Source organism: Engystomops pustulosus, chromosome 4 (genome assembly GCF_040894005.1).
Source record: "Engystomops pustulosus chromosome 4, aEngPut4.maternal, whole genome shotgun sequence".
NCBI lineage: Eukaryota > Metazoa > Chordata > Amphibia > Anura > Leptodactylidae > Engystomops > Engystomops pustulosus.
The window spans coordinates 209,862,790-209,876,040 of NC_092414.1; the positions used below are offsets into that span (position 1 = coordinate 209,862,790).

Sequence of the window (13,251 nt, forward strand, 5' to 3'; positions counted from 1 at the left end):
AGAGAGACAAGCAACCAAAAAATACAGACTCTGCTCTTCTTCAGCCGCCCACAACTTCCTGTTGGAGTTGGGCAGTTGAATGGTGGGGTATCTTTACTTGCAAAAAGAGACTGATGACAAAACCCCGTTAATATGGTACAATTTTTTAAGCCCATGTAATCATCAGTCGACCTCTACGATGATTATGACACTTTTTGTAACGATTCTTCTACCCAACAGAAAACCGTTGTACCAAATTCTACCACGTGTCGGAGGACAGCAAACTCCTGGGGAAGATCTGTACCGGAGATGTGTGTCGCTGTGCAGAAGGTAATTGGATGGAATAATGTATGAAATTAACGGTTTTACCATATGGTAGAGCTGACGTATCTGGATTTTGATTAATTCAAATTCATATTGAGTTTTTTTATGGTCGCTTTTGAACTTTTTTTTCAGCTAATTGTTTATTGCAACAAAAACTGGATGAAGTGACTGCTCTTATTCGTCTACAGAAAGCTTGTGAAACCAGTGTGGATTACGGTGAGATAACTTTTATCCTAATAATAAATAATAGTCTGAGGATAGGCCACAAATTCCTTGATAACCTCTTGAACTCAAAAGTCCTCGGCCCCGGTGCAAAATCTTAAATAGATGCTGCAATCTGCTATGGCTGAGGACCATTTCTGGAGATTTATCACCCGGTTGTCTGGTTACTTTTACTAATTCTGTAGACTTTTTTGTCTCAGTTGAGACTTTGACAAGACGGCCTCAAAAAGTAGTACAATAAACCAAAAAATGAGGAGATCAATTCCCCTCATTGAGTCATTAAGACATACAGGGCCTTGGGTTTAACTTCTACCTAGACTTGATTTATAAGACAGTATGAATGAATAGACCACACATGACCACACATGGGAAATTCTCTTCAACAGACACATATGGGGTTATTTGTCATTAGACGGATCCTTGGGATTGTTCTATGTCTATTTTGGAGCTTTGCATGTATACTCCACACATCGGAAATTCTCTTCAACAGACACATAAGACAGATCCTTGGGACAGTTATTTGTCTATTTTGGAGCTTTGCTGCCCATCAGATTCAAGTAGCTTTGGCCCTTTAATAAATGTTCTTATGGTCTACTTTAAAATTGGGATTTTTTTTCAAAAAGTCCCAAAAAAGTCTCAAAATGCATAAAAAGTCTCATCACATAGACCAGCAGTGGACTGGAGTGACTAGGAGACTTTTTATGAAACTTTCTGCAAAAGTCCCAAGTCATGAATATGGCTTTGCGTCGTGCTCCAGTAGTTCTATGTTTACACCAGATTAATGAAGAGGTGTAAATAGTCCTGTGAGACTTTTTAGCAGTGAAAAGTATCCAGAAACTTCAATAGGACTACTTATACAGTCATGCTCATAGGTTTTGAGAATGACACAAATATTATATTGTCACATGATCTGTTGCCCTCTGGTTTGTCAGATGTTTTTATCACATACAGAAATACAAGTGCAGTCATATTATGAGTAACAAAACCTTTTACTGGCAGTTAGAAGGAGTTAATGCAGCAAGTCAGTATTTGCAGTGTGGACCCTTCTTCTTCAGGACCTCTGCAATTCTCCCTGGCAGCTCTCACTCACCTTCTGGACCAAATCCTGACTGATAGCCGTCCATTCTTGCACAATCAATGCTGCAATTTGTTGGTTTTTGTTTGTCCGTCTCTTGATGATTGACCACAAGTTCTCAATGGGATTAAGATCTGGGAAGTTTCCAGGCCATGGGCCAAAATCTCTATGTCTTGTTCCCTGAGCCATTTAGCTATCACATTTTGCTTTATGGCAAGGTGCTCCATCATGCTGGAAAAGGCATTGTTGATCACCAAACTGCTTTTGGACGGTTGGGAGAAGTTGCTCCTGGAGGACATTCTGGTCCCATTCTTTATACATGGATGTGTTTTTAGGCAAGATTGTGAGAAAGCCGATTCCCTTGGATGACAAGCCGCCCCACACATGAATGGTTGCAGGAGGCTTTACAGGTGGCAGGAGACAAGACTGGTCGTATCACTCACCTTGTCTTCTCCCAACAAGCTGATTTCCAGATGTTCCAAACAATCGGAAAGGGGATTCATCAGAGAAAATGACTTTCCCCAGTCCTCAGCAGTCCACTCCCTGTACCTTTTGCAGAATATCAGTCTGTCCCTGATGTTTTTTCTGGAGAGAAGTGTCTTCTTTGCTGCCCTCCTGGACACCTGGCCTTGCTCCAAGAGTCTCCGCAGTCTCACAGTGCATGCAGATACACTCACAGCTGCCTGCTGTTAGCCGATTCCCCAAGCTGAAACACTTTTAAGAGATGGTCCTGGCACTTACTGGTCCTTCTTGGGAGCCCTGGAGCCTGTTATGCAACAATGGAATCTCTCTCCTTGAATTCCTTGATGATGTGATAGATTGGTGACTGAGGTGCAATCTTTCTCGCTGCGATACTCTTCCCTGTTCGGCCAGTTTTGTGCAGTACAATGATGACTGCACGCGTTTCTTTAGAGATATCCATGGTTAACAGAAGAGAAACAATGATGCCAAGCACCAGTCTCCTTGTAAAGTGTCCAGTGGTGTGATTTGTACTTAATCATGACAGATTTATCTCCAGCCCTCATCAGCATCCACACCTGTGTTACTATAGACATCACTGACACCATGTTAGCTGCTCCTTTTAAGGCGCCTGCAATGAAGTTGAAATGTGTTTTTGGGGAAAAAGTTCATTTTCTAGACAAATATTAACTTTGCAATGAATTGCTATTAAGGTGATCACTCTTTATAACATTCTGGAGTTTATGCAAATTGCCATTATAAAACCTGATGCAGGAGACTTTCTGTCATTCTCAAAACTTTTGCCCATGACCTTTGACTTTTTTATGCCAAGAAAGCCCAGGAAAACCAATGATAACTAACCCAAATAGTTCTGCATAAAAGCTACTTACCAATAGTAATAGAGGATTTCTTTTAACAAAACTGCTTTCAAAGTTGATAGATGTTTTATTTCAGATTCAGCTGCGGCATGTCACGAGAAGGTCATCAAATCTTATTGATTTATTTAACATTTATTACAGTTTTTAAGACCACACTCACCTCCATTCAGAAGGGAGATAACTATTATATTTATGTTATGAAAATTATCACAGTTATTAAAATCGGTAAGTTACATTTGATTTATATTTACAAATATTTATATATTATTTTGTATTTTCATTTTCTTTTATGAAATTAATATTATATGCAAAATAATAATATATATATAATATATTATTTTCCAACTTTCCCAGGTACGGATATAGATGTTCTCGATCAGGAGCGCCATTTTATCAGTCACGCCAAATGTAATAAAGCCTTAAACCTGAAGATAGGCCAAGACTATCTGATCTGGGGAGTGATCAAAGACCTATGGATGACTGGGTCTAGGTAAGTTGCTGTAAAAATAATAAGTTATGAATATGATAATTAGGATTCATGACCAAGAAAAAAAAAAAATAAAAATAATAATATATATATATATATATATATATATATATATATATATATATATATATATATATATATGCCCTTAACAACTGCACAGAAGACTGCACAGACAAGGCAATGCACTTTGTGGTGTTATATAATTATTCCCAGGGGATTTTAGTAAAAAAAATTAAAAAAAATAAACACAAATTTACAAATAAATTTTGATAAACATTAAAATTATTTTTTTAATCTTTTTTAAATGAAGATTAAAATAAATTAATATGAAAACTACTAAAACAAATTTAACTCTTCCACAGATTTTTTTCATAGTTTAACAAAAATAAGCACAAAAAAAATACAATCATTTGGCAGTATAAAATTTCCATTTTCAAAAATTGTATTATATAGAAAAATTATAATTGTAATGCAGTGGATAAACTGGAAGGACAGACAAGAACAATGAGCCTTATGTCTAAAACCTCCTTTCTAGCTATCCCTGCCTAATTGCTCAGCCTACCATAAGCTGTAGTTGACAACGATCGGATTTTGGCGCATCGGCGCTGGCATGCACGCAACGAAAATCGGGGGGCATGGCCGAACGAAAACCCGCCGGATTTGGAAAAACCACCGCATTAAAAAAAAAAATGTGTCGCGAAACTTGCACTTACCTTCACCAGGTATAGGCCAGTGAATTTCAGGGCATTCTGGCGGGCCTTGGGGAATTTCAGCGCAGCAGCAACATCTGGTGGACGGCGGAGGAACTACCTTAGTGAATCACCGGAAGACCCGAATCCAGCGCAGAGAACGCGCCGCTGGATCGCGAATGGGCCGGGTAAGTAAATCTGCCCCATTATTCTCAACTGTCTAGTTAATAATGTCCCATACACCCTTTTATCGGCATACACACCAAATAACAAACAAATCCGATTTGCACGTAAGCTAATGAGAATAGTAAATAAACACAAAAAGGGTACACTAATAATTGGAGGAGATTTGAATGCGACTAGTGACCCGGTTCTGGATTGCTCCCCCCCCCCCCCAAGCAAAAGCAACACTTAGGTCTTGAGAAAGAAAGGGGAGCCAACGAACTCTTCGACGTGTGGAGGGCACACCACAGTATAGAACGCGACTATACATATCACTCGACTGTCCATAACTTATTCACGCATCAATATGTTTATTATAGATAGGGAAGCCCTATTTAGAGCATAGGAACAATCACGTGGTCGGACCACGTCCCCATTACTCTATCTCTGGAAGGGCACTCAATATACCCCACAACCTACTTATTGCATTGCAGTCCTAGACTGTTAAATAATCCTGAAAACAAAAAGGTCCTGGAAACAGAATTAAAAAAAAATTCTTTATACAAAACCCACCAGAAAATCAATCTAGGGCTACATTGTGGAATGCGCATAAAATGTTTATTAGGGCCATAAGGATAAAACTAGGGCATATCGCCAAAAAGAAAAGGGAGTCCCAAATTAACACTATACTTGCTGACATACAAAGAGTAGAGGATCAAAACAAAAAGTCTCCCTCTGAAACCCTGATATCGGAGCTTAGGACAAAAAGAGACCATCTGCGCTCTCTGCTTCTTCATGAATATGAGAAAAAATGACAAAAAACCAAAGCGTGGTACCAAAGCGTGGTTCTATTCACAAAGCAGGAAAACTATTGGCCTCACAGCTCAAAGCAAAGCATGCTAAATCCAAAATAGCATATCTAAAAAATCCAGACCTAGGGGGGAAAATAACTCACCCAATAGATATAGCTAACAAATTTAAAGATTTTTATGCATCTGAAGAATGACCCCTCCACGTACCAACCTCAGGTCCAAGAAATCCAAGACTTCCTCCAAAGCATAAAACTAGGAAACTTAACTCAAGCCCAATTGAACATCCTAAACTCTCCTCTAGCAGAAAGTGAGGTACTCGGAGCCATCAGAACTTCCCCCGCAAATAAGGCACCTGGTCCAGACGGCCTAACAGGGGAGTGTTATAAAGCCTTTGCAAATACTTTAATTAAGTTAATGACAGAGTTCCTATCAGAAGCCATGTCTAGTGGGTCCCTCCCTGCGGAAAATCAACAGGCGTTGATTGTGACTCTTCCTAAGCCGGGGAGAAACCCCAGATATGCCCCGAAATTTCCATTCCATCTCGTTATTAAATGTAGATGCCTTTTCTGCCTAGCCTGATCAACCACGACCAAGCGGGATGCATAAAAGGAAGACAAGGGGCGGATAACACAAGGCGCATTGTGAACATAGTGCATCATTTAGAGAGGGAGAGAGTGCCTTCCCTGCTGATGGCGTTAGACGCCGAGAAGGCGTTCGACCGAATTTACTGGTCGTATGCCTTCTCGACACTAGAAGCAATGGGGTTTAAGGGTACCATATTACAGGGAATACGTGCTCTGTATTCTAGCCCCTCAGCGAGGGTTTTCGTTAATGGAAATCTGTTGGACCCTTTCCATATAACTAATGGCACCCGTCAATGGTGTTCGCTATCTCCGCTAATATTTATCCTATCACTAGAGCCCTTGGCTATACCAATTAAGAACACCCCACAAATAAAAGGAATAGTGCTAGGAGGACAGACCCACACCATTTCTATGTATGCAGACGACATTATATTATCTTTGACGGACCCAATATCCTCAATTAAATCTGTAATGTCCATCTTTAACTCATTCAGTAAAATCTCATACTACAAATTAAATACCGCGAAAACGCAGGCATTACCATTAAATATGGACAAAAAGCTTGTTAATAAATTGCAAGGTGAATATATATTCGATTGGCAGGAAAATAGCATCCAATATCTAGGTCTTCAAGTCACATCTTCGGTACGACATCTATTTAAATATAATTCTATCCATCTCCTATCCCAGATCAGATCGGAAGCACTCCGCATCCAAAAAACAGAAACTGCCTGGATAGGGAGAAGAGCGGCATTTAAGATGTTGCTTCTTCCAAGGTTGCTATACCTGTACCACACTCTTCCCATCCCAATACCCTCTAGCTTTTTCAACCAAGCTCACAAGATATTATTCCAGTGCATATGGAAAGACCATAAGCCAAGGATAGCCAGAACAACCCTAAACAAACACAAATTAGCAGGAGGAACAGGCACACCAGATCTTAGGGCATATTACCAGGCCGCAGTGCTATCTAGGGCCAGGGCATGGTGGAAAGAAGAGATGGGTTCAAGCAGAACAGGCTCTCTCGGGACATTTCACTCTTAGAAGCCAACTATTAGCCCTCACATGGAAAATAGCCCCTACTTACCAGGTTGCCCCCCCAACTAAAGCAATAACAGACTGTTGGAAGGAGCTGCATGCCAGAGCACCATCAAAAGTCTCTCCCGAAGCTGTAAACTTACCCATTGATGTGATAGAAATTAGCATTGGAAGACACACAATGGGGGTCATTTACTAAGGGCCCGATTCACGTTTTCCCGACGTGTTACCCGAATATATCCGATTTGCGCCGATTGTACCTGAATTGCCCCGGGATTTTGGCGCACGCGATCGGATTGTGGCGCATCGGCGCTGGCATGCAAGCGACGGAAATCGGGGGGCGTGGCCGAACTAAAACCCGACGGATTCGGAAAAACCGCCGCACTTAAGAAAAAAAATGTATTATTAAAATTATACTTACCTTCACCAGGTATAGGCCGGTGAATTTCAGGGCATTCCAGCGCGCCTCCGGGGAACTTCAGTGCAGCAGCGCAACCTAGTGGACGGCGGAGGAATTACCTTAGTGAATCCCGGCCGGACCCGAATCCACCACTGGATCGCGAACGGACCGGGTAAGTAAATCTGCCCCAATGAGACAGTGGAGGAACAGGGGTATCTTTGTATTATCCCAGCTAACAAATAACCAAGTAATGATACCATTCCCAACTTTACAGAGGAAATTTGAACTTCCAAGCAGAGATATATTTCTCTATCTCAGGGCAAAACACACAGTGGAGAATATACTGAAACAAGAGATGAGATACAATCCCAAAATACATACATTATTATCCGCTGAAACGAAGGGATTAAAACCAATTTATAACCTAGCATCTGAATGCAATATTTTCCAGAAAATACGATCAATGCAGGATTGGGAATCTAATCTCAATAGAGTATATGAAGATCTAGAATGGGAAAAGGCTATCTAGATATCTCATGTAGCACTCAAATGCACATCACACGTGGAAAATTTTCTTAAAACATTATTACTTTGGTAGCTTACAACCGATCAATTACAGAAAATTCTGGCTCCTCCTCCTACTGCTGGAGATCATGCGGAGGGAACGGTTCTCTCTACCATATAATGTGGGGTTGCCCTAAGATACAAAGATTTTGGGAGGGGGTAAATAAGGTTCTAACACAAATGTTCTCGCATCTGCCTACACCTAATGCAACGCAAGCCCTTCTCCACACAGGGATAACAGAATACCCCTTTCCGGCAAGAATCCTACTATGTAAACTATTTACAATTGCAAGGATAATTATCACCCGACACTGGAAAGAGGAGGAGCCTCCAAAAATAACGGAGTACATAAGGGAAATCAACACTATATTCAATTACGAGAAGTGTTTGGCTTATGGCTTATTAAAACACCAGCCAATATCATGCATTTGGGAGCCATGGACTTCACACCCGTCTTGTGAGACAATAACAATGTAAGGTATATAAGGGATTGGGAATTTGTATGTTAACTCCCGATTTCCCCTGAATTGCCCCAATTGCACGCGATCGGATTGTGGCGCATCGGCGCTGGCATGCACGCGACGGAAATCGTGGGGCGTGGCCGAACAAAATCCCGACGGATTCGGAAAAACTGCCGCATTTAAAAAAAAAATCTGTCGCGGAGCTTGCACTTACCTCAACTCAGCCCGGCTCGGTGAACTCCAGTGCGTTCCGATGCTTTTCAGTGCAGCAGCTCCACCTGGTGGACAGCGGAGGAACTGCCTTAATGAATCCCGGCCGGACCCGAATCCAGCGCAGAGAACGCGCTGCTGGATCGCGAATGGACCGGGTAAGTAAATCTGCCCCATTATATTCAGAGTAGCATGTTTTCATACAGACGAAATGACTCAAAGACAAAGTATTACTAAAGCATTTATTGAGGATAAATAGAGTGCTACTTGACACTATTGTAACATGTAATTCCGACTTTATTGCATTACTGTTCATATATGGGTTTAAATTGAAAAACCTAATAAAGATGAATGAAACAAAAACAAAAATAAAAAAAATGTGTACAGGAGGTTTTAATTTTTGTAAATATATGAAAACATTATAAAACCTTTACAAATTTGGTTTCCCGTGAACATACTGATCCAAAGAATGAAGTAGACATGTCATTTGGGGCGTACAGTGAAAGCCGCAAAATCCATGCCCACCAGAAAACGGCGCAAGTGCGCTTTTTCAAAAATTTCACTGTATTTGGAATTTTTTTTCCCACTTCTCAGTACATGGAATGGAGTATTAAATACTGTCACTGTGAGATCAATTTCCAATACTGGATATTATAAACATAGAAGAGTAGTCAACAAAATAAGGGTCCGTACAAAGAGCACAAATGTAGTACAGAATTAATAGGCTAACGGATAATCAAAAAACAGGCAAAGGGTCATGGAATCCAAAACACAGAATTCAAGATAAATACCAGCTAGCTCCAAATAAGACTTATCTGTAAATTTAGTCATGCTCAAGTAGATGATTGGGCCAGAACCCCAACCAGCATCCAAATAGGACAGGGCAAAAAGGATGAAATATGAAGATGAAAGATTCTGTCCATCACTGCTGATTTAACTGTTTGTGACCCAGAACACAATCCTCAGGAGACAGACAGATGTGGTGGAAATCAATTAAGAAAGCCATGGATAATTTGAGTTTGTATTATTGTATAAAACCAGAGCTTATTGTAATGATATGTACATACTCTCCTCCAGGTTGTACTCGTTGGGTGTGTTGTTATATAAAAAATGTTCAATAAAAATACCTGATTCAAAAAAAAAAAAAAAAAAAGAAAGCCATGGAAGGAGTAAAGCAGTTTTCAGACTCGTAAGGACAGAATGAAACAAAATCCAACTAAAGAGCGCATTCTCAGCCTGACTTCATTGACAGTGGATGCGTTGAAGCCTGAGCACAGGTGTTACAAACATTACAATACATTCAAATTCGTGCGACACATTTCTATCGGACTTTGCATGTTAAATCTGGAGCACGGTCCGACTGAGCACTGGAACGCCCCCTTTAGTGCAGAAATTTGTGTCGCATGAAGACTAGTGCACCTGCTCCACAAAACAGTTGACTGTGACACAAATGTGGCGCAGAATCTTCCTAAATACATGTGCAAGCAGTTTGCAAAGTCCGACCAAAAACTGGCGCATGGCCCTTAGTAAATGTGCCCCAATAACTGTGTTTTAGTCACTCTAATAATTATAATTTGTTCTGTGGCTTCCCCTACAGATATTCCTACATCATAACCAGTGACACTTGGATCGAGATGTGGCCCAAACAACGGGAATGCCAGAGTGCGGAATATTTTAAACTCTGTGAAGATTTCCATGACTTTTCAGAAGAGTTGTCAATCCGTGGCTGTGTCCATTAAAATATTTTGGACTGCGCATAACATCTCTAATTTCATATTCTCTTTCAAATTTCTTAGTATTATTACTTATATAAAGCAAATTGTTACCCAATGGTTTGACTTTATTGATTGTTCTTCATACCCGTCCGTTCCATGGGAATATTGGAGTTGCCATAAGTAAGGATCATTAGTGATCTTCCTACAGATTAGCATATGGTTAAGAATGAATCTAAATAAATTCTAAAGATTTTTTGTAATTGACAGAGAGGGGCCCGCATCATACCTTTGACCTGATCCTTGAATTCTCAAGAACTTTGCTTCCCTTGAGCTCCGCTTGTTCATGACCATTCTTTTCCTGAAGCTGAAGCTTTGCGTTGACTTCTCCTGACCTTCTACTCATACCAGGAGGTAGCCAACCTGGTGGCCCTGTTTCACCATTTGTTTATCATTTGAACAATGCCTTTGGATATAGCCAAATATCAACCAGTTAGGTTTGAGTACGAAATGGCACCCAAATCACCATTGGGATATATTCTAATATATTTAGCTCCTATTATCAGTGTAAAATTCCAGAGTGAGGGAGGGCACTAGCTGAGGAGACGCTTCATGATTCCTCTGTGCTGTGAGATGTTATGTGCTGATAATGTGATTAGATTGTCAGCGTCCAGGTTTATCTACACTTTTATTTAGCTTCTGAACATTCTACAAATATCTGAAAAATAGAAGAAGATGAGATGGATATAACACACAATGACACACTATTAGCACTGCAACATTTACAACAACTATAACACACAAGTAAGCTCCATTGCCTGCTATAAAGACCATATCTGTCTGTAGCTTGTAGATTTAGTCTTCTCACACTGCTGCTTGCCGTCAGGAAGTGCCTATGAGCGTCTGTGTGTGAGCTTGTTTTGGAATGCAGGGGGCCGGGGGAGGGGCAGAGATTCTACAACAAGCAAACAGTCAAAGATAATTATGAGAAGAATCTTTTATGCTTGACCCAAAGTCAGAAAATGTCATGGTCGGATCCTGGGGCAACCAAAATTGTGTATACCAGGACTGATGACGTACGCAGTTCCCACAACCATTTCATTGTCATTTTATCACAGTTTATTTTAATTGTTTTTAACACTAAAAATAAAAAAGTGTAAAAAACTCCAGAAACGGGCACCGAATGGGATTTTTTTGAAACTCGAGCTTCATGCTCGGAAGCCTCTATTTTCAATACACCAGGACTCAGAGAGACAGGTTGGACCTATATCTGTGAAATGCTGCATTTTTGATAATAACTGAACTAGAGAATGTGTTATTTTGTTATCCTGAGTATATTTGAGAATCTTGTCTTTGTGGGAATATCTCTTTAAATTGACCAGGTTTAAACTCTTAAATGGATGCCTAGAACCAACACATGTATTTGAAAAGACACATATGATGAATTATAGACACACGTGTGTCCAAGCATATTTGGCACAACACAGTAATGATAAGTCTATCCTAAGTAGCACCACTCTTATATAGTGTAGGTAGGAACAATACTATTCCTAATTTGCTTAACCCTTAATTCCATGCACAAAATTCTAAGGCTGCCCATGACAAAATTCACCAAAGTAGCCCCAACAATGGTTTCCTACCTTATAACATCTCAGGCCCTGGAGTTCAGAATTGGCACAGAGGAACCGTCAGTAGTGACGTTGATGTGTAAATGGTTAAACGAGAAATATGTGCAAAGTATGTATAACTAATAGGTAAGGGGAGGCTAATATATATAGGTCCTAATGGAAAGGGTCACGGAGAGATCACAGTGTCTTACCCTTATTTGACCCTAAATAAGATGTGTCCCTAGAATACCCTAAAGCTGTGATGGCGAACCTTTTAGAGACAGAGCGCCCAAACTGCAACTAAAATCCACTTATTTACCATGAGTGCCACCATGGCAGTAACTTATTGCTACCTGTTCTTCCACATCTGTAAATCGTATCTGCTGCCTGAGGCCACCAATACAGTTGAAAGAAGGAGGGCAAATTCAGACGATCATTGTAGCTTCTCTCCAGGATCTCTCTGTACAGGAAGAACAGTGGGTCCAGCAGAACGACCTCCAAAGATAATTCAGTTCTGTCAACAACTTCTAACTTTTACCGCAGTTCCAAACAGCCAATAAAGAGTCGCTTCGATATAGCGTTGAGAGAAGCATGTCTTCAGTTGCCTGGGACTGCAGGAAGATTCAGTGTTTGGTGAACTCTGTCCTGGGGTCAATGGTCTGAGTGCCCACAGAAAGGGGTCTGAGTGCCACCCATGCCATAGGTTCGCACCACTGACCTAAAGCCTCAACTTGGAGCCACGCCCCTAACCGGATGAGTCCCCAACTGGAATCTGACCCTGGGATAATACAGTCCCTATGTTATCCCTTGAGTGTATACAGGATCCCAGAAAAATAATCCATTCTTGTACAATGAGTATAAGTCATTTAGACAAAAGCTTTGCGACATGACGTGTTTAGCCTTATTATAGGCTCATCAGGCGTATACGCTACACCAAACAAATGCAAGTCCTGCTTGTTACAATTCTGAAAGTAGGGAACCCCATAGAGGCAGTCATCTTGTAACACAAAAATTCCCAGAGGAAAGGTGTCCTGTGACACACGGTGGTGCTCAGAGGCTCGGCAGGATATATGTTATATAAGATATCTTACTCTAAATGTTATACTTACTTTTAGTGTGACACAGACTAGTTTATCTATTGTGAAGTTAGAACTTAACAATATCTACTAGTATCACTACCCTATGCTGTACTAATATGCTGTACTGCAAAGCTACACTGCGGATCTGTTCAATTTGCTTGGAAATGTCATTTATCTTTTGTTTGCCCTCCAGATCCGGGGCCAGAGATCCCAAAGTGCAATTAACCACATCATTAACCACATCATAGGCCAATACTGTCCCCTGTAAAAGCAAATATTTAGCAGTACAATGGGGTAAAAGTCCTATGTGTATAGATATTGGGGCACATTTACTTACCCGGTCCAGTCGCGATCCAGCGGCGCGTTCTCTGCTCTGCATTCGGGTCCGGCCTGGATTTATGAATGTAGTTCTTCAGCCGTCCACCAGGTGGCTGCTGCGCTGAAAGTCATCTCATCGCGCTGGAATGCACCACCTCGGACCAGGTGAAGGTAAGCGCTCCCCAAGCGAC

The 13,251-nt window shown here is 40.8% G+C and overlaps 1 protein-coding gene across 1 annotated transcript in view; it reads left to right on the forward strand.

The window, feature by feature from the left end:
* LOC140128250 (complement C3-like) overlaps positions 1-10,174 on the forward strand; it is a 58,963-nt gene extending 48,789 nt beyond the window's left edge. The window contains exons 37-41 of the mRNA XM_072149809.1: positions 220-309; positions 436-519; positions 3,079-3,162; positions 3,292-3,427; positions 9,942-10,174. Coding sequence (XP_072005910.1) covers positions 220-309; positions 436-519; positions 3,079-3,162; positions 3,292-3,427; positions 9,942-10,083 — 536 coding nt within the window. The 3' untranslated portion in view covers positions 10,084-10,174. The remainder of the gene's footprint in view (positions 1-219; positions 310-435; positions 520-3,078; positions 3,163-3,291; positions 3,428-9,941) is intronic.
* The last annotated feature ends 3,077 nt before the right edge of the window (positions 10,175-13,251 follow it).